Source organism: Aotus nancymaae, unplaced genomic scaffold, assembly GCF_030222135.1.
Source record: "Aotus nancymaae isolate 86718 unplaced genomic scaffold, 86718_ANA_hifiasm-v0.15.2.pri h1tg000072l, whole genome shotgun sequence".
NCBI lineage: Eukaryota > Metazoa > Chordata > Mammalia > Primates > Aotidae > Aotus > Aotus nancymaae.
Window position 1 is genome coordinate 1,481,568 of NW_026988487.1, and position 21,334 is coordinate 1,502,901.

General features: G+C 40.4%; 1 protein-coding gene across 6 annotated transcripts in view; it reads right to left on the reverse strand.

Annotated features, from left to right (window-relative positions):
* Window positions 1-21,334, reverse strand: part of SKAP1 (src kinase associated phosphoprotein 1) — a 324,123-nt gene that overhangs the window by 42,195 nt on the left and 260,594 nt on the right. For 4 of the 6 annotated variants that reach the window (XR_001107407.3, XM_012451850.2, XM_012451849.2 and 1 more), the window contains exons 7-10: window positions 20,988-21,112; window positions 18,686-18,749; window positions 16,357-16,554; window positions 7,126-7,176 (exon numbers count right to left, since the gene is read on the reverse strand). Coding sequence is in view for 5 of the 6 variants with exons in the window: in XM_012451850.2 (XP_012307273.2) it covers window positions 7,126-7,176; window positions 16,357-16,554; window positions 18,686-18,749; window positions 20,988-21,112 (438 nt within the window). In the remaining variant the exon portion in view is untranslated. The remainder of the gene's footprint in view (window positions 1-7,125; window positions 7,177-16,356; window positions 16,555-18,685; window positions 18,750-20,987; window positions 21,113-21,334) is intronic. The other 2 variants (XM_012451852.2, XM_012451851.2) reach the window with 1 other exon arrangement.

Genomic DNA, 21,334 nt, shown 5'->3' on the forward strand with positions numbered 1-21,334 from the left:
ATTACAACTAAATTCTGGGTGGGCTGGCCCTTTTCCAGCATCTCATTTGTAGACCCTCAACATGTCTGCCAAGATTTATCTGCAAAGCCCCAGGGGAAAAGAAACCAAAGTGATCTGCATTAAAAATGAAAGCAACTGAAGACGACAAACCAAGCTTTAGAAGCAGCTGGAGAGATTTACGGAGCTTCTCAGCAAAACTAGATGGCAATGATGCCACAGGACAGCCATCGATTCTTAACAATGAAGAATTTGTATTGATCCTCTACCCGGAAAGGTTAAACACTAGAGTACAAAATGGGAGAGGATCTGGGGATTTGAATGGCAGGAGAGCTAATGCCCACTAGACCAGGGATGCTCCTTGTTCCTTGGGGTGCTCTGTATGAGAGATGCGAACAAAGCACCTACAAAAGATGAAATTCAACTGATGGGAGTCAGGAAGCCTGGGTTCTAATTAAAATTCTCATGATTTTGGGGGAATCTATTCTATAGATTTCCACCTTTCCCTTTATTCATTTTGACCCTCCCAAGAGCAGTGATAGTACTGGTGGCTGAGGATAGGGCAAGTGGGCAGTAGGGCCACATACACCCTGCATATATTTGTTTTTTTTCTACTTGTTCCTGACTTACGAGCAATTCAAAGAATAAAGGCACAGGGGGACAAAATCCCTATATGTCTCTGGAAGAGAACTTTGGTAGGAATCTTAAAGGGTACAAAAACAGAGGACAGAGAGAACTATTTAGTTAAGACTTGGGTATTGCAAACAACAGTAAAAATGTCAACCATATAGAAACTCAGGCATGTTTTCTTCACACATAAAATTGTCTGTGTGTGCAGTAGACAACTGAGGGCAGCAAACAAGATAACTACTGTGAAAACATTCTGCCACAGAGTTGATCTTATGTTTGGAAGAAAAATACTTAGGGAGAAATATGTTAACTATTGAAAAGACAAAGCATATATATTAATATAAGTACATGAAATAATAGAGAAATGTAAATCCCTGAAAAGTGAAAGTAGTTTTCCCAGAGGATGGAGTTGATTAATCACCCCAAGATTTTGACTAAATTCAGGAATGAAAGAATATTGACATCAATATTTTTCATGGATTTATATATAGTAGACAAAACCATTTTTATAAAATTAGATTCTAAAACCATAACAATATTTCTGAGCTGTAAGGAGACTGACAAGCTTGTCTTGGTCTTTTCTGGCCCAGTGGATGGTCACTTTGGAGGGCTGTTCCCTGCAGTGTGCCTGGATGTGGGATAGGCCCTAATACTGAGTACCCTTTTGGTGTATACATAAAGTGATTTGACATTGGGTATATATGGGCCTGGGAGAATATCTAGAAAAAGACCTATTCTTTCTTTCTTTTTTTTTTTAAAGATGGGGTTTCACCATGATGGCCAGGCTGGTCTTGAACTCCTGACCTCAGGTGATCCACCCACCTCAGCCTCCCAAAGTGCTAGGATTAAAGGCGTGAGCCACTGCGCCCGGCAAAAAAGACCTATTCTAAAAGCACAACAGATTACAGGGAAAGCAAGAAGCTAGGAGGAAAACAGAAGCCTTCCAGGAAAAAAATCTAGATAGAAAAGATCTTTGATGTTAAAGGCCAAAAGAAGACAGAGTTCAGGAATCCAGGAGATGGTTTAGCTCAGCCCAGGAATAGGGATTGTCAGAAGTAGAACAGCTCTAAGAAACAGGCAGAATGAAGGGCTAAAAACTGGGAAAAGGTTGAACTTGCTAGCTAGCTTGAGGTATTCTGTATTAAGGAAATCAGTGAGAGGTAGGCAATTCCTTAGCTGGGCAAGATGACCCCATATTGTAGACTTCCTGTTTAACACACATGTGATTTGCATTTATGTGTATGTATGCATGCAACTTCATTTCTCAGCATCCAACAGACATGTATACAGTACCTACTAAATGCCAGGGACTGTGTTATATACTGGGAATTCCACACCGGCCACACATGAGCCCTCCTCTCAAGGCTACCCTCCAGTCGGGGAGGCGCCATGGAAAAAACAGTTATACAAATGTTTATTTATGATTGTGATATGTCTGTGAAGGAGAGGCTGAGGATGCTGTGTGTAACAGGGAATCTAACATGGTTTGAGGGATTAGAAAGGGCCTTTCTGATCAAGTGGGTGTTATTTAAGGACCTTAAAGAGGGGAAGAGATAAGTTGGAGGAGGGCTTCATTCCTGAAGCTTGGCACCAGGAAGAGCTTAAAAGCCCAGAAGGCTGCAGGGCTAGTCCAGCGTCTCCCTAAACCTGCCCAACTCATCCTATAAACAAGAGAATGTATCAGGAGACTTTGATTTCTTTAGCTCAGGGAGAGGAACTGAGAGCCCAAAGGTAAGACTTGCCTCTATGGGCTGGATTTAGGTTCCTTTGGGCTTATACTATTCTGGCAGCCATCTGAAATCAGAAATGATGCAGCATTCTGACCATTTAATTAATTTAAAACATCCTCATTCTCATTTTGAGGACATTATTCCATCTAATTATTTTTTTTTCGAGTCTGTCCATTTGGAATGAAAAACAAAAGAATAAAGCTTAATGCCAGCATTTCTCAATGTCTTTCCAAAAAACGTAACTCTGCACTAAATAAAGCCTGGTAATTCAAAAGCAAAGCACTAATATATTCAGCATAAAACAGACAGAGGACCTAGAGCAATAATGACACCACTAATAACTAAAACAGTTATAACAATTAACAACAATTACAATGATAGAGAAGCTAATGGGTATGATCACTGCATTTAAATTGCTAGCAGAGCTGCGAAAGACTTTTTCTACAGAAAAAAAAAAAAAAGAGCAGCATCTTATTCTCTTTATCCTATGTAAGGGAAGCTAAGCTCCAAGCAACCAAAATGTCATAAGAAGAATAGCAACAGACCAAGTTTAAAAAAAGTATTGGTTTCTTTTTTCTAGGTATTTATTGCAAAGCATTTGTCATTGCATGCCAGGTTCTTTACAACTAGTGACAGTCATTTCTCTTGTAACTGAGGCCAAGTTGGTGCTACTGATGATAAAGTCAATGTCTGAAAATTAGCCTCTATGATGAGGAAAGTTTTTTTTTTTTTTGAGATGGAGTCTCTTGTCGCCCAGGTTGGAGTGGAGTGGTGCGATCTCGGCTCGCTGCAACCTCCGCCTCCCAGGTTCAAGCAATTCTCCTGCCTCAGCCTCTTGAGTAACTGGGATTACAGGTGCCTGCCACCAAGTCTGGCTAATTTTTGTATTTTTAGTAGATATGGGGTTTCACCATGTTGGCCAGGATGGTCTCGAACTCTTGACCTCAGGTGATTCACCTACCTCGGCCTCCCAAAGTGCTGGAATTACAGGCATGAGCCACCATGCCCAGCCTTACAAGGAAAGTTTAAGGTGAAAAGGACCAGGACATCTTTCTGCCTTTCTGCTTTCTTAGGGACAATAAAACCTGACTATTCCTTCCAGAGTTCAGCTTATGTTTGGGAGTTACTGGGTAGCTACAGAATTCAAGCTGTGACGAGGGAAAAGTGGCTAAAGGCAGACCGCATGTTATTTACATTTTCTTGATGACTAAAATGATTGTGTCAGTGAGGCCTAGCATTGAGTATAACCTCTTAAGTTATGGAAAAGAGAGACAAAATGCGAAGACAGATAAAGCCAGTCCTACGAAAGCATGGGATGGTGAGACTTGGACAAAAAATGCCTTAAGTAGTGACCCATTGGAAGTGACTTGAAATGTTCTTTAAGCCAGGTCAGAAAGGTCCAACATATTTAGTCCATTCAAGTAAACTCTGATAATTTTTCTTTCTTTTTTTTTTTTGTTTGAGACAGGGTTTTACTTTGTCACCCAGGCTGAAGTCCAGGGGCACAATCACAGCTCACTGCAGCCTCCAACTCCCAGGCTCAAGCTATCCTCTCCCTGCAGCCTCCTGAGTAGCTGGGACTACAGGTGCATGCCACCACATCCAGCTAATCTTTCAATTTTTTGAAAAGATAGGATCTCACTCTGTTGCCCTCAACAGATCAGAAGTTTGCTGATCTCAAACTTCTGGGCTCAAGCAATTCTCCCACCTCAGCCTCCCAAAGTGCTGGAATTTTAGATTTGAGTTACTGTGCCAGCCTTGATAATTTATTAACTATTTCGGAAGAAGGCTATGAAAAAATTTGCCAAGTATCCACTGACTGTGGTACGAGAGGAGGAAGAGCAATTGGATAATACCATTTGCTTACTTCATAGACCTTTAATCTTGAGTTTTGAAATTACTATGGTCCTTAGTGTTATAAGTATGAGTTGGAAGTGGGGGAACGCTCACATTCTGATTTTCATCTCATTTGCTCTTTCATTGGGCCAATATTTTAGCTGGTTGATAATCAGCTCATGTTTGGTCTTGGGAAACAGGCTTTAAAAGTCTGCAAACACCTCTGTGGTCTCTCATTTTTTGGCCCTCCTGAAAGCAGCCATTTGCTTATAAGACCACAGCGGTGTGGTCTGTGTCTCATTTTGGCTTAGTTTGCTCACAGTTTCAGAGCTGGGGTTGGGGCAGACTGAGGGAGGTATGGGTGGGAGGGGTCTATTTCAGGTTTTACTTGGTCAGGGATTTTATGTATCTAAGGATGATTTGTGCTTCCAGGATTGCTTTTTATTTGACGTAGCACGTGCAAACAAATGGCTAGTAATTTTTATAAAAACAAATGAAGAGGAAGTTTTATTTTTGGTTACCTGGAGGTTACCTATTCATGATAAGGAAAGGTGATAAGCTCTCATTACTTAAGACCTTTAGTGTTAGACTATTAGGCTGATGGGTTGGAATTTAGTGAAAATCTGAGGTGTTGAAGAGTCACTCATTAAAATAACCCTGTTACTAGCAGTCATGCTGTAAACTGAGCTCTTTATAGATTGAGCAATCAATACTACAAGGCTGTGATAGATTTTCTAGGTAACAGAATGAAATAAAAGAAATTACATCTTACAGGGTCATTAACACTCAATAAGTATGAACTGAATCCCTTTCACCCATTCTGATAAGATCTAGTTTGGCCTTAAAAATGTTAGCAATTCCATCAGGGAAAAGCACAGCATTCAAGGAACAGGATCCATGGAGGTTGGAAAAAAGTACTTGGATTTTAAAAGTTACTCTGCTAGCCATAGCATCTTCTAGGAAAAAAGGAAGAAGGGAAAGATCAACTTGCTTAAATTTTTTTCCCCCCAAAAAGCATGTTAACACCTGAGAAAAACTAAGTAGCACAAACTTGTGTAGCTTGTCTATGACATAGGAATTCAGGCTGTCCTAGAGCTCCTTACCTTTTAAATGCCTTCACTGGGGCTGCCTGCCCTTCCCCCAGACCTCTGTCTTTTATTGTTACAAAACTAAGTGATGACATTTGGATTTATATATTTTTCACCATTTCTATAGCACCTTTGGAGAAAAGGCACTACATAAAATCGATCAATAAATAAGTAAACACAAATAATAAAAATTCCTGCCTCAGATTCTGCAGAGAGAGCGAAAAGTCCTCCTGTTTTTTTAATCACTAAGTCACCAATCATTATAACTGGTGGGAAGTGTAAACCATAGAAACATATTCAGAGATCGCTATACTTTAACAACACTTATTTTGGAGGCAGGAAGCATGAGGGACAAAAGGTTTTTTTTTTTTTTTTTAAACCTACTTGAATTATAGCTGTGGGAACAGTTAGAAAATAAATCTACTCTCACCTCCCAGATATAACCTTAGAGAAAGAGGTAGAAGATGGAAATGAGATGAGGGAGGAATCTGAAACTGGATTATAGACTTTAAGACTGATGCTTTCTGAATGGAGTTTAATATGAAATTGGCCCTAGGAAGCTTACAGTTACTCCACCCAAGCTGTCCACATGAAGTATTTCTTTTCTGCACTGGTGATGGAAGTTAGTTGAGAAAAGATATATGTGGAACATGGGTGGGTCAGAACAGATTTTCATTTGGAATTCTGTATAGTAAGTAGACAAAAGAAGGAAATAGGTTTCAGAATGAACTTAATCACGTGTTCATTATCATGAGGTCCCTGCAGCTACACTCACATCCTTACATCGTACCTGCCTCCACTGCTTTCTTTCTCTTCTGCTTTGGCACATGACTTCTGAGGCTGCATCTTTGTTATCTCTTCTCTTCCCTGGGAGAAGCTGGACTCTTAGGAAGTTGGGTCCTAAACCTTTTAAGTATTTACTTTCTGCAGAGAAGGAACCTAGAAATGGAAGCTTTGGTGGATGGATAAAGAAGAGAAGAAAAAGCACAAGGAAAGGAGAGAGGAGAATGGGAAAAGACAGGGCCAGATAACAGAAGGAGCAGGGAGGGAAAGAGGGCAAGAATCCCTAGGTTTAAGAATTTCATAGACTCTAAGAAAAATATCAGCCAGTATCTAAATCAGTCATGATTAGGGCTCTGCTGATGGAATGAATGTCCTTGAGGTGGCCCTTGCAATGTGCAGCATTCCTTTACCGACAACCATGGAATAGGTCCACTTACGGAGGCTTCAGAGGGGCATCTGACCTCAGAAAGATGGGCTCACTAACAGCCTGAAGCATGGTTAACAGTCTCGGATGAATAAGATGTAATTTTATATTCAACAAACCTGTTACATATTCATTTCCAAATGTGCCTGGAATCAAACCAGGCCATCAGAAGTCAGCATCACCAAGCAATTCTATCCTTCACCCCGTGTTCACTTTTCAGATCTGACACATTTCTATTCCCCTCTGAACTTGCAATCTCCGGGCCTCTCAGAGAGGAGACATTTCCATTCTTTCCATTCTCAATCCTCTGATCTCTTAGAGATGAGGCAATTCTATTTTCACTGTACTGATTTGAGAAAAACTGATAGGAAAAAATAAATATCTGGTTTGGCTTCCCGCCCTCTCTAGGATAAATCTTGGCTGTTCTGGGAACATTAATAAAAGTGAATGGATGGCTGCTTTTAAAGTTTAGATATTTCCCTACTCAGTCACTTTATTTGGGGCCCTTGGGGTCACACATAGATACCCTCTTAATTATTGAGTCAGGTAATTTGTGTAGTCTCGGAAAAAGGTGCTTTCTCTAATCAGAAACCCATAATGTCCTACCCAGTGCCTGTGCATTTAGAAGCTCTTATACCTCCTTTACGCCGAGTGCCACTCTCATCCTCTTCTAGATTATGCTCTTCATCTGGGGGGATAAATGATCAGTATTAGCAATTAGTGGTTCACAGTCTCATGTTATTTATTTATTTTTTGAGATAGAGTCTCGCTCTGTTGCCCAGGCTGGAGTGCAGTGGCACAATTTTGGCTCACTGCAAATTCCACCTCCCGGGTTCAAGGGATTGTCCTGCCTCAGCCCCGCAAGGAGCTAGGAGTACAGGCGTCCACCACCATACCCAGCTAATTTTTGTATTTTTAGTAGAGACGGGGTTTTGCCATGTTGGCCAGGCTGGTCTTGAACTCCTGGCTTCAGGTGATCTGCCCTCCTCTGCCTCCCAAAGTATTGGGATTACAGGTGTGAGTTACCATGTCCAGCCAATCAGTCTCACATTCTTTATATGGAGAGGTCCCCTTTCTCTGAGCTCATCATACTCTTTTCTTTAAGGAAAGTTTAATTACTGTATTCTTTAAAAAAAAAAAAATCATCTCTCACCTTCAAATTGGCCCTCTCCTCTTCCCTTTCATTTACTCATAAACATTTTGAAGTGCTTATTACATGCAAAACATTGCACTAGGAAGTGGGACAAGCCATAAAAAAGACTGTCAGGGTTCCTGCCCTTGTGGAGCTTCCAGGCCATTGGATTATTTAGGTGTCTATCACCAGTATCCTAATCCTTTTCCTCAAACTCCATTTCTCCTTCCCTCTGGAATTCTCTTCAAAATTATCACCTCTATGCAAGCATTCTCTCTGGTTTTAAGCACTCCAGAGTTAGGATGTTAGTGTGTGTGTGTGTGTGTGTGTGTGTGTGAGAGAGAGAGAGAGAGAGACAGAGACAGAGATTGTGTGTGTGTGTGTGTGTGTGTGTGCGTGTGTGTGTGTGATTTGAAGTGGGTGTTTAAACCCTCTGTGATTGGCCGGGTGCAGTGGCTCACACCTGTAATCCTAGCATTTTGGGAGGCCGAGGTGTGTGGATCATGAGGTCAGGAGTTCGAGACCAGCCTGGCCAACATGGTGAAACTTCGTCTCTACTAAAAATACAAAAATTAGCTGGGCATGGTGGCAGGTGCCTGTAATTCCAGCTACTCGGGAGGCTGAGGCAGGAGAATTGCTTGAACCCGGGAGGCAGAGGTTGCAGTGCCACTGAACTCCAGCCTGGGTGACAGAGCAAGACTCTGGTTCAGGGAAATAAAACCAAAAAACTTCCTGTGGTTAATTAGTCTTTAATCCTTAATGTATCCATCTTTGTTCAGCTGTAGTGGAGGCTGGTCATGTACATAATTTTATGTTCCTAGTACTTGGGGCTTGTATCTTTTTACTGTTTTTATTCAGCCTGCCTTGTTCATTAGAGTATAAGCTCCTGAGGGTAGTTGGAATGATCTTTTAATTAATTGCTGTAGATTCACAGTGGATTCTAAGTCAATGCCATTGTCTAACTCCAGTCAAGTGTTTATACTGTCAAAGTCATAACATGATTGGCCTAAGTTTCTTACCCTCATTAACTTGTTTCATCTCATCACATTACCTGGTAAAATAGGAATTGGGCCTTTATAAAGTAAATATGTGCCAAAATCATATTTAGCTATTTTATACATGGGGCAAAGTGAACAAAAATACATTCACTATTTTTTTCACTACCACCATGTTCTCCCACTCTCTCACTCACACATATATACACACACGTGCACAGTAGATAGAGTATAATAAGCAATGTTTTGAGGGCTGAATAATCAGCTTCTTCTGGCCACATTTACTTTCCTTTCTCCTTCTGAGTCTTACAACATTTGCTTCTCTTACTTCTCTATAGTTTTGCCACTAAATGAACCTTTGAGGAGATGGTCTGGGGACATTTTTTTCTTTCGTTTTTTAAATGTAATGTTTATAGGGCACTATGAGTTCTGGTATGTCAGACTGGAAAAGTAAGCTCCAAGCTCATAGATAAGAAGCAGCAGAATAAAAATATGTTAGAATACTATAGAGCATTAAAGAAGTAATTGATTTCAAGTAAAAAAGAGACTGATATGGCCAGGTGTGGTGGCTCATGCCTGTAATCCCAGCATGCTGATAGGAAGGATCGCTTGAGACCAAGAGTTTGAGAGCAGCATAGACAACAGAGCAAGACCATGTCTCTACAAAAAATAACAATAAAAATTAGCTAGGCATGGTGGTGCACACCTGTACTTCTAGCTACTTGGGAGACTGAGGCTGGAGGATTGCCTGAGCCCAGGAGTTTGAGGCTGCAGTAAGCCATGATTGCACTACTGCACTCCAGCCTGGGCCTGGGGAACAGAGCGAGACCTTGTCTCTAAAAAACAAAAAAGACTGATACTCTGGGCTATATATATATGTTTGCCCTATAATATGGTATGGGAAAAGCAGCACTTTGACTCAACAGTTCTTATAGCCATGTATGATCTAGCAGCAGAGAATGTTCTACTTGCCACGTATAGTGCTCCCTCAACCCTACCACAGAGAATAAAAGAACCTAAGCTAATGGAGGAGTGAAATCAAATATAGGAAACAGATCATGCTGAAATAAACTGCATCAAACATTCTTTGCACACTGTCTTCTTGTTACTCGTCCACTTCCTTCCTTTCTCTGCTATGATGCATTTCCTTTTTGACATGGGACTAATTTTAGGATTGAAAACATTAGAGGAAAAATTGGTACATCCTCCATTTTAGAGATACCCAACAATTTGGAGAGAGAGCAGCTCTTTTGTTGGTATCAAACAACTCCATCACAAAGACCAATAATTTGCTGTGCTTAGGCACTTTTGCAGAGAGGGTTTATTCTACCTCTGCTGTCTGTGTGCAGCTGTCTCTTCCTCCCAATTCTAATCAATGTAAATTGGGTCAGATCTCCACTGTGAATTACAAATTGGATCCGAAGTTGGAGGGTCACTGTGCTGCTACTCCACCTCCTTCCCATTGCCATTAGATGGGAAGCTTCACCAAAGATCTTTTCTAAATAAATCAGACTTTATTGTAAAACTCGGCCACTGACGAGACATAACCTCATTAGCATTGATTTTAAAATAAATTATTGAAAGTGGCTTGCCTGCTCTTTGCATTTGTAAAATAGGAGAATGTAAATGTATTTGCAATGATAAAAATGAAAACTAAAACTTGATTCCTTTATCCTTTCGGGCAACAGCACTTAATCTAGTCATAATACAAAGATGGAATAATAGAAATGTGTTCAATGCAGTTCAATTCCAGACCAGATACTCTAATTTCCATTGCACCTTTGAAATCACCTAGAAAGAAAGAAAAACACTGGCCATAGAGCTTTTATATCATCCACCGCCATTACTAAGCTCTACAATGATGGATGTGAATGGGGACGCTCCAATCCCCACATCTGTTCTATCTAACACTGTCTTTCCTGGGTGGCTGAAAGGAGGCTCAAATCAAGAAGCTTTCCCATTGATGGGCTTGGTGCTATGACTCTGGGGTCTTTGGAAGACTGGGTATGGGGCGCTGTCACATAGTGAAGGAAAGCAGTGTTCACAGCTGGTTGTAAAAATTACACCCCAGACACCTCCCTAGGTTCTGGGAGCACAATACAAATAGGCATACAATTTATCTCAGATCCTTCCATGAAACTAAACAGATGTCTTTCAAACTCCAAGTCAAAGACAACTGATTATATGGCAACAGAAAAAAAGGGGTGGGTTAAATAGCTGAAGTTCTCATTTTTATTAATCTGTAATGTGAGGCTTTAATTTTAAGAGACAATTTTGAACAATATATTTTAGGCTAAAGAGCTTGTTGAATTTCTTTATAAGAGTATTATTAGGCATTTCAGCATTATATCTACTGAAATACATCTTCATTTAAGAGTGAATTAAAATTTATGTGCTAGCTCAACTTTAAACAGTAATGGATTATAATGGTCCTTGCTCCTAACGGTGCATATGGGACCCCAACCTTACATAGGTTTTAAACAAATTAACCTCTAAAGATTACTGTCCACTTATCACATTAAATGCTCTACTTGATCCCCAAATATCTCATCTCAATTGGGAAAACAATTGAAGAAGATTCTGTTAACTGTGCGAACGTGTAAGAGAACCATGGGGCATCACAAATGAGCATCAGTATCCGGAGAGTCGATTTCAATCAACATTCTTGGCACAATATCAGGGACACTAATGAGAGGCTGAGAGGAACAGGACACTGAATCTACCTCAGAGGGACAGAGAGGAGCCAGCAGCTTCTCATGACACCTGGCTCTTTTCTGAAGTGCTGCTCTGACACGCTTCTGACATCAGCTACACTGATATCAGAAAGAATAACATTAGAAAAAAATGACTAAATCAGGAAGAGGGGAAATCACTTACTTCCCCAAACAAAGAAAGTGACAAAAGCTTCAAAAAATGCCAACTGTATCAATGTACAACCAGACATCAAGGTGCTCTGGTGACAGATGCAACAGAAATACAGACAGACTCAAGGTGCAAAGGGGACGTGCAGAAAAGTAGAAATAAACTGCTCCCCAACATGGACAGATATGTTATGAATCCACGGATGTTATAGCACCTCACCAGACCACACGGAAAATACAAGCAAGATGCTAATAACACATTTAATTCTCTGTTGTGTATTTGGTAATCTCAACTGTTACCTCAAAATATTTGCATCCTATTTCAGTAATATGGGCTTGATGTATAAGATATTAAACTCAATTTGTGCTAACTGCAACACTTAGAATGCACTGAATTTAATTTCACAAATAATACCTAAGCATCTACTAATTGGGGAGAAAGACCTGAATACAAATCACTGTGTTGAGGACTAAAACAAAGCTTAATTCCAGTTGAGTATCTGGGAAGGTGTCACTAGGGAGACGGTTGACCAGAATGTGTATGATTTCACAGGCTGAGATCAGAAGGGTAGTCTAGGTAGAAGAAACAATATGATTCCAGTTTTGGTGCTGGCCAAGCAGGACTCTGTGGCTGGGGCTCAGCGGGTATGGGAGTAAGAAAGAGAAAAGGCCAGAAGTTCAGAGGAGGCCTGATAATGGTGTTGACTCTTCCCTGATGCTCTTTCTTCATAAACTTTGTATTTTTCGTCTCCATTTTTTTTTTTTTTATTTCTTTAGACTTCTTACCTTCACTGTTACCCCTTCCTGTGGGTCTGAACAACTGTACAGGGGGAAAAATAATTCCACAGAATGCTTGTTTCCATTTGACTCAAAATTTTAAAAACTCAGTTATATGCTTTATTATAAAGCAATCTGGTTTCTAGGTCTATAATAACACCCTGGGGCAGTGTGGGCAGCATTGGAATGTGCACAGAAATTCCCAAAGAAGGCTCTTCATCTCTCTTTCCATTTTGCTCTTCTGAAATCTCTCTAGAGAACACAGCCGGATTCCGTTGCCACTGCAGCTGCTACAAGGCCCCAGTTACAGCATTTCAATGGTCTCAGGCGCCTTGCTGGATCCCAGCCTTGAGACCCCAGACAAAATTTGATAAAAGCTGTCCTTTTATGGAATCTTGAATCATGAAGCTGGGCCTATGCTGGCCTGTAAAATAACTATGAGAGTGGTGGTGGTGGTGAGAGAGGGCTCAGAAAGGCCTCCTATTTTCTACATATTGCTTTAACATTTCTTTGTGGTAGTTCCCTGCAGTTTAATCTATTGCAAATGAGTTCCTAAAAAAATCAGTCCCCATATGCTCAACATGGATGTTCAGAAATCCCACCAGATACCAACCTTGAAACCATATTTTCCAGCACAAATGTTTTTGTGGTCTGGCTGAAAACCTTTAGTGCTCTGGTGTTCCCTCATGGGGAGAAGAGTGCTAGCCACGTAGCAAATGCTAATTATTCCATGATTAATGTGATGGAGTGAGTTTAATGTGATGACCCATACATTATTTTGATTACGAAAAACATTTTTTATTGACTTGGTATTTGTTACATACATTTTTCTCCCTATTAGGAAGCCCATCTAAATTATACCCTGGAAGGGAGGTCTCACTAACATGGCTTTCCCCATAGAGACAGTGAGGGCTTGTGTGGGCCCTATCCCAAAAGGGAGGATTAGCAGAACTGTCAATGTTAAATATCCTCCACAAAGCACATTTACTCGTTATAATGAAACACATGTTAGAGGTCCACGTATTTGACTCTTGATGGGTACGCAGTGTTAGCACAATCCAACGTTACTGTAGGTCATCCTTCCACCCAGCACCTGGCCTCGCAGTAAAAATGGGCCTGAGCAGAAGGTGCACTCCACATTCCATCTGCTCAGGATTTTCAATTTCACCTGCTCCATAAGCATAGCTGGAAATATCCAACTGGACTGTCTCGGGTCTGGTTCGAGAGGGCGGGGACCTAACCACCCCCAGTTCTTCAAGGAGATAACACTTCCTGTTTAAACACCATCACATTAATAATAGCCAGCATTTACTGAGTACTCACTGTATGCCATTGTGTGTCGGGGCTCTGTGCTAAGAACTTTACACATGTCAGTTCTAGACTCCTTACCACATCCCTCTAAGACAACTATATTGTTTTCCCCATTTTACAGGTAGTACAATCAGGCAGAGAGAGGGCAAGTAACTTGCTCAAGGTCTCACAGCTAGCAGGTGGCAGAGCAGATCCATCCTGACTTAGAGCCAGTATCTGTACCTATGATACCATGCTGTCTCATGTGCCGCTGGTTGGTAGGTGGTTTTGTGAGAGGGCAGCAGAAAGGAGACAGTGTTAGGCCCCCTCACATTCCCTTCTCAGTTTCTCCAGGACTGATGGTGTGGCACATACAAAATTCAAACAGTAAGTTCAGAAGCAACAGCTGAGTGGAGTGGACAGGAAGCTGAGTGATTGATAGCAACTGGTTGCTGAAATATTCATATCATAATTAAATGCCAATATATCCCACCTCCAATTCTGTCTCTAAGAACTGTGATGGATAGAGGCTTATGGGAAAGAACCTGTTGGTTGGGTACAGTGCTGTCCTTTGGAAACTAAGAGGGTGCTTAGCTGCTGTTTCCTTAACCTGCAGAAAGAGACCCTGGATTTCCTACTGTGTGGCTTTCCTCACTTCCAATGGACAGCTGTTGTGGATACAGGGTAAGTGTACCCTCAGACCAGTCTTCATGCCCTTGGGGCCACACCAACATACCAGCTGGTGGGAATTTTGGAAAAATGCCCTGATACTCTGGGCAGTGCTGCAATGGCCAAGGGGAGAAGTTTAGGAGGCAAGAGAAAGATGGTCATTAGGAAGCCAATCATACCTTCACTGCCCACTCCTAAGATAAGGTGACAGTCCCAAACTCATCTAAGTTTTTGAGGCCTCTTTCTCTTTATTCTCCTTTGCTCTGTGTCTCTGAGCATCAGCCCCCTCCTCCCTGGCTCTTTTGAAAACAAAACATGGTACATTAAAAGGCCCTTTCTTTCCACCCCAGGAGGTTCACTGAGGTATTCCCAGAGCACTCTTCCACAGTTGTAACCCAAAGTGGACTGTCACCCGGATATTTCCCCAAGCCTGGGCAGGAGTGAGAAGAATATGAGCTCACTAGGAAGATTCTGGCCAAGTTGGGGAGTGCATCTCCTTTTAGGGAGTGTTGTGAATTAGATCCATTTCTGCACCCTGCTGTTGCAATGGAGCTGACTGTGAAAGGGAAGATTCTCAGAGGAGCTGTGTTTTAATGTAGCAATTTGATTCAATTTTCCACTCTATAAAATTACCCATCACTGCTCGTTGCTTTCTAACAGACACCTTCACTCTTAATTTAACAATCCTATCGAATTCTGCCAGGGAAATTGGAAAAATTTATCACCTGTAAAATTTTATTTTCCTTTGGTTGTATCTGTTTTTGTAAAACTTCATTAACGACGATGACTTGCTGAGGAAATTATCATTTTTTTTAACGTCAGACACAAGAAATGGCTCGACCTCAACCAAGATATCATTTGCATAATAAAACACAACAAAAAGGCTGGAGAAGTCGGGACTGGCAGAGGCTGGAAGTGCTAGGAGAAGAAGCAGGCTCTCCTTGGTGGGTGGGTAAAGTCCCCAGCAGGGTGGGGACATGTGGCCAAAGTCCTGCCCCTTGACTCAGGAAGCAATGACGTAGCTTCTTCCCCAGGAAGAGATAAAGACAGTGTGGAGAGGGTTGGATGCTCTTCTTAGGAAGCCTTGAAATGCAAGCTGTTTACTGTTGATGCTTTTAGCAACCAGCCTTATCTTCAGGGGCTTGAGTGTTAGATTCACCTTAGTTCCTAGGTTCATCTGGGATTGAGGCTTAAATTGCTATAAATTTAAGCTTAACTTGAATTTCTCAGCAGAGCACTGAACTCCTGGCAAATTTCCATAGGAACCATCTTTCTGAATGGACTTGAAGATTAGCATTCCTGTGGTCTAACTACCTCACAATTAAAAGCTCAGGCTTTGGTTCTCCTCCGTCTGACCCCCACTGAGCTCTGCATTGATCACCAGCTGCTGTTATCCCCACTAGAAGTGGTTATGCAGAAGCAGTGATGACTATATAGTTTTTAAGATGATAGTTTTCATGCCTTTGGAAAAAAGGAAATATAGAGAGTAGACATGTTGTAATGATGAGCAGATAAAACATGTTAGGCTTCTTTTTTAAGAGTAGTGGTAATCCTGTTCACAGGTGTGATGCTGATCATGTGGACATGAAGCATGGAAAAAAAAAGAGTTGTGATTTGATTCATGGTATATCTGAACTAGGTAATAATGCGTCGTTCTCTAGCAGGGTTTATTATCGAGGTTTGCTCGTAATTTGAAGGTATTACTAAAAACGTTTGTCAGCATTTACAACATGTTTCAGATTTTTGAAATCCTTCATAATTTTGAAGGAATTTTCCATTATTTTCACAACTACACACCAAAAAGTTGAAACTTGAGAATTTTGATGACTCATCCCAAAACTCACAGTAAACCAACAAAAACCAATGTAAATGTTCCTGACTGTTTAACCTGGTGGACACATGTAATAAGTTACTTCACATGGCATGGATAGAAGACACTCCCTAATCAAATTCTTCTTGCTCCCAGAGCAAGACAGAGCTTCATTATCGTTTTCCCTACCATCTCATAAAGCTTACCACATTATCTCCTTCAGAGGATGAAGGTTAGATTTGGCTTCTTTTGGAATTTTCAAAGTTATTATTCTTTAATCAGGTCACGAATTTCTGAAACTAGTGGAAGATAATCAGAGCACAAAATTTCTCACCTGGCAAGACTTCATAAATATCTTCTTCTTTTTTCTCCTCTGTAGGCTCTTTTATCCCCACACTACCAGGCAAGACAGTGGGTCTGCACTGGGAACCAGAATTTGGGGAGTCAAAACCATCAATATCATCATATGTCTCTTCCTCTTTTTCTTCTTCATCCTCCTCCTCTTCACATGGAATGGTTAAGGAGCTCAGATCTGCCAGGGCAAAGATGAGAATGAATCAAGAAACAGAGAAAAATAAAATAATAAGATGGGAGGAAAGAGGGAGAAGGAGGAAGAGGGATGAGAGTAAAACATGTCAAAAGAAAATGAAACACAATAAATGCTGTTATTTCTAATGTGAACTTTGGTGGCAGGAAATCTACAGAAAAGGCCGGACTAGCACTGCATCAGGTTTAAACCATAGCATAAATCCTTCCTTGCAATAAAACTTGATCGGGGTGAAGCAGCCCTGAAAAGTATGGGTGTGTAAATGAGAACACGAGGTGAAGGGAAGAAAATAGGCCAGAAGAGGAAAAGCCAGTGTGCTGCACACAACTTATCAAGTAGAAAACTGGAAGGGTAAGTGAAGGCTTGCAGTCCTCCAGGGTGCATAGGCCATGGGAACTCTGTAGAATGTTGGAGCTGTCAGAAGCTCATCTCCCCAGTGATTTCACTGCAGAATTTCAGACAAGTTTGTTTGCAGAGAAAAAAATGGACAACAGCGAAAGAGAAAAAGAAACGGGGTATGGAAAAATATAACAGTAATACAAGACCAAATGGAATAGCTGAACAATGCAGTTACCATGTCCTTTTGCAACTGCAGAGTCCAGCTGCCCTTAAATTGGGTCACTGTATAGAGGGTGTTGAGCCATTACAGCACTGGGGAGCACCAGGGCAGGGGAGGGAGATTGGTTTTTTATTTTAATGGGGAACTGGGAATGTTCATTCTCTGATGTGTACTACAGAGTGCTCTCTGAAACCCTGCTGAGGGCCCTCTGCAGGATGTGCAAGTGCAGTCACCGTTCTCTGGGGAAGGAAAGGATAGAGAGACGTCCAACGTTCATTTCAAAATGCAATAAAACTGTTTGGCTTGATTAGGCTTTTAATAAAGATTTTGCAACAATTTTCATCTGAATTTTGGTGCCACCACATATGAGGAAAGGATCAAAAGCACATTTGTGGCTTAAACCATATGTTATTATTTTGTTTGTTTTAAAATAAAATGGAATGAATAATTTCTTCAATGTGGGATTCTGAAAGTACCACAGGGTACAGCTCAATAAAGCTGCTTTGAGTTTTATTGAGGTTTACACACTAAGGGGTATATTACACACATAAATCCAAGGCACCTAGATGAGAGTGTACCCTGTAGTCTCGCCATCAATGTTCATGTTTGTCTAGTTCCAGTCTATTATACGTGACGCTGTTGGTATGTGCAATAGTTTGTTTTTGTGATAGCAAAGGCATAACTAGTAAAAGAGACAATTTTTGTAATTAAAGCTCTGGTGCTTCCTTCTTTTTATCCACAATACAATCTCATAGCAGAATAAAAAACAGATGAAAAGGCTTGGAGTTTTTAGGGTGACATGTTTCTTTCTAGGTCTTGGGCCATGTATAAAAAGTTGGTACTTCTGCCTTTCTGCAGAGGTAGGGTCCTCCCATGACGGTAAGTGAGGATTATCTAATACCAAGTGACACATTCAAGGTTGGCTTCTTCTACCTGCCAGACCACTTCCAGATAAGGCTTCCTAGGCCACTGTTTCTGCTTTGTCTACAGGCTGGCCAGCAGAGGGTACTCTAAGAGCAGTCATTTACCATCTTCAGGCAGGTCTCTTCCCATCCCAAAGCAAGGAACATCTTATTGTGGCTTGGGAAATAGCAATTTGTTTTTAATGTACAGTGTCCCTGAAGACCATCTAGATAAGTTTAGATTTCTACTTCCTCCTAAGACTAAAATAAGAAGATTTTGAACCTCAATTGCAACTAGATGACTTTAAGTTGGATATTATGAATTTCCGTTCCAGAATATAAGGGGTTAGGAGACACTGAATTGGGCTGAGCTGATTTTTAGAATCTTCTTTTTTAGTGGTTTTGAATATTACAGACTTGCCTGTAGGTAGGTGGATGAGCTAAGATACCAGAGGTCTTCTCCAGGTTGATGTCATCTTTACCTTCTCATTTATACATAGTACTAATTGTTGTTATAATATGAAGAATATGGTAGGAAAGGCAGATGTGAGAAAGGATAGAAAAAATACATACTGAAGCCTGTAGGTTACATTTATGCAACATAACTTCAACTGCAAATCAATTCAAGTATTATTTCTGTAACAGTGACACTTACCTTTTAACAAGAAACTTATTTGATCCACCCAGTCTCTGGCTTCTGCTGGACTAGTAGCTGTAAACTAGAGAAAAATCAGTGAATAAATTTATCACTGTCACTAAAATTTCCATCAATCTTGGCAGGGATGTCCAAGTGGGAGGAACCTCTGAGTTTCAGAGTCAAGTTTAAAGTTCAGGATTCTCTGTGTGCTTAACATATAGAAAAAAGACCAAATAATTCACTCAAACTGATTTTTCATTCAGCAGTTTTGCATACCCAGAGATGACAGCTCTTTGAGTCCAGACGTTCATGTCCACATGCATTCTTTCATTTAATTATCTATTCCTTCATCAAGCATTTATTTGAGAAAAGTTTACAAGAAAAAAGAAAACCAACCCACACAGATGAAATAGGAACACTACAAAGGAGGCACATTTGATATCAACTGGATATCGAGAGGAGACAGGGAACACCTATTGTTGCCTAGAGTAGGTTAGGTCAGGGTGGCTTGCTGTAATAATACCATTTTGGCTGGATTTTACAGAAGGGTTTGTGGAAACTGGTGGATAGAGTTGGACATTTCAGGTAGGGAGACCCATGTGCAAAAGAACAGGAATAAAATGACTTATGGGGAAGGCTGGCAGATCAACTTGACTGGAGAAAAATAACAGGTGAAGTGGGAGAGTTGAGGGTCAGAGAAGACTTTGTAAAATGGCTCTGAGTACCTGGAGTTCAGAGTTAAAATGTAGGCAACAGGAAGCCACTACCAGCTCTAGCAAAGGGAGTGGGGGATTCTTTCAATAGCTGTAAGTAGGAAGGATTGAAATAGAGAAATCTGGAGACAGAAGACCAACTGGTCCTCTGGGTGAACTTAACTATTGTGATGGCTGTGGGAATAAATAAGAAGGGGAAGAGCCAAAGGATTTGTAGAAGAATCCACAGACAATGGTAATGATTTGAATTTAACAGGCCAAAGAAAAGAAGTAAATAAACTACATTCTGATTTACAAAATAGGCCAGTCAAACATCAGCCCTTAGTAAATTTTTTATTTTAAATAATTGTTCCTGAAAAATATTTTAATTATCTGGCCATTGGGGTAAGGTAAAGATATATGTCATACAAAGAAAGTGGATTCCTGAATAATACTTTTTAATAGACATTATCATTCTTGATTTCTTAAAAACACATTTCTATAAAAACATTTCTAGAAATATTGGTTTAGACTTGTTACATAAACTTTTATCTAAATATGTTACTATCAGGATGTAATAATAAAAATAACTAGGAACATATTCAGTGCATACATCTATATTATATATATTCATAAAGGACTCTATAGAAAAGTTTTAGTACAAATGTTAAACGATTTCTGGAAATTGCATAATGAAGACCTAGGTCCTTTAACAAAATAAGAGTTAAGATACTGTAGAAATAAAAAGAAAATGCTGAGAAAAGTATGAAGACTAAAAGGGTTACTTAAGTGGTTAATTTACTCTTAGCATGGTTTTTCTCTTTTTCATGAGCTGAAGTTTTTCTAAATTGTTTTAATAAAATTGTGATAAGATAAAAATTACCAAAAAGCAGGAAACAATACACACACACACGCAAACATACATTGGTAAAAATCACTATATTTCCACAGTCAGAAATTCTTAAATTTTGTTAGTTGTTCAGGATGAAGATGGCAAAAATAAAATAAAACAAATTAATTTTATAATGAGGTAAAGATTCAAACTGAGCATAGCAAGGAATAAGTTTTTCTTGCCTCGACCAGGTCCTCTAGTCCTTCAGTTATTATTGTTACTAACTATTGTTACCAATATCTTAGAAATCCTTCAGAGATATGCAAAGCATCCACACACAGGAAGATTATTTTGGATAGCAAGATGAACATGGGAAAATAATTTTTTTTTACTCTACAGTTAGATCTTCTGTTTTCTGGGTTTCATGGAAGGAAGTGAAGAAAATCGGTTGAACAATAAAGAGAATGGGATTTTAAACCATAAAATCAGAGACTATAAGTAAGGAATTGGCTTGTGTGCTGCAATTGACAAGCAGCTCACCTATGAAGTGAAATGGAGAAGGGGAGAAATTAAGGATGGAAGCCAAGCAAAGTCTGTATCTAGGATGAGAGTGGCAACAGAGGGAGGGTATGGCATGGCAAATGTGAGGACATGTCAAGAAAGAGGGTCTTAGTTGGTATGAAATAAGCAGGTAACAAAGAAAGGCTGGAACCCAGCATAGTAACCATGGCTCACATGCAATACAGAACGAAACTGCAACACCAATGAGGATCACCATCTCCTTGGCGCGTCCTACCTCATAGCTGCGCCTATCCTGGGAGGTCAGTTCAAAGCAGGATTCTTTCTTGGAATCTCTTCGCAGGTGGGAGGCCATCTGTACACTGTAGCCCTTAATGAGGAAGGTCCCTTTGGGCTGCTTGCCTGAAAGACAGGAAAGCTCCCTGTATCCCTAGAGAGATGCAACTGGCAAGGGAAGGCATCTTCTCTGGTATGTAAAATAAAAGCACAGAAACAGCTGTTACATCCCTGAGGAACCACAATAGTCAAGGAAAGGTAGAGAAGCTTAAGAAGAGGCTACTGTGACAGTGAGGCAGATATCACTGCCAAGCTAGGGAAATGCAACGTGAAAGCTTATTTTGCCAA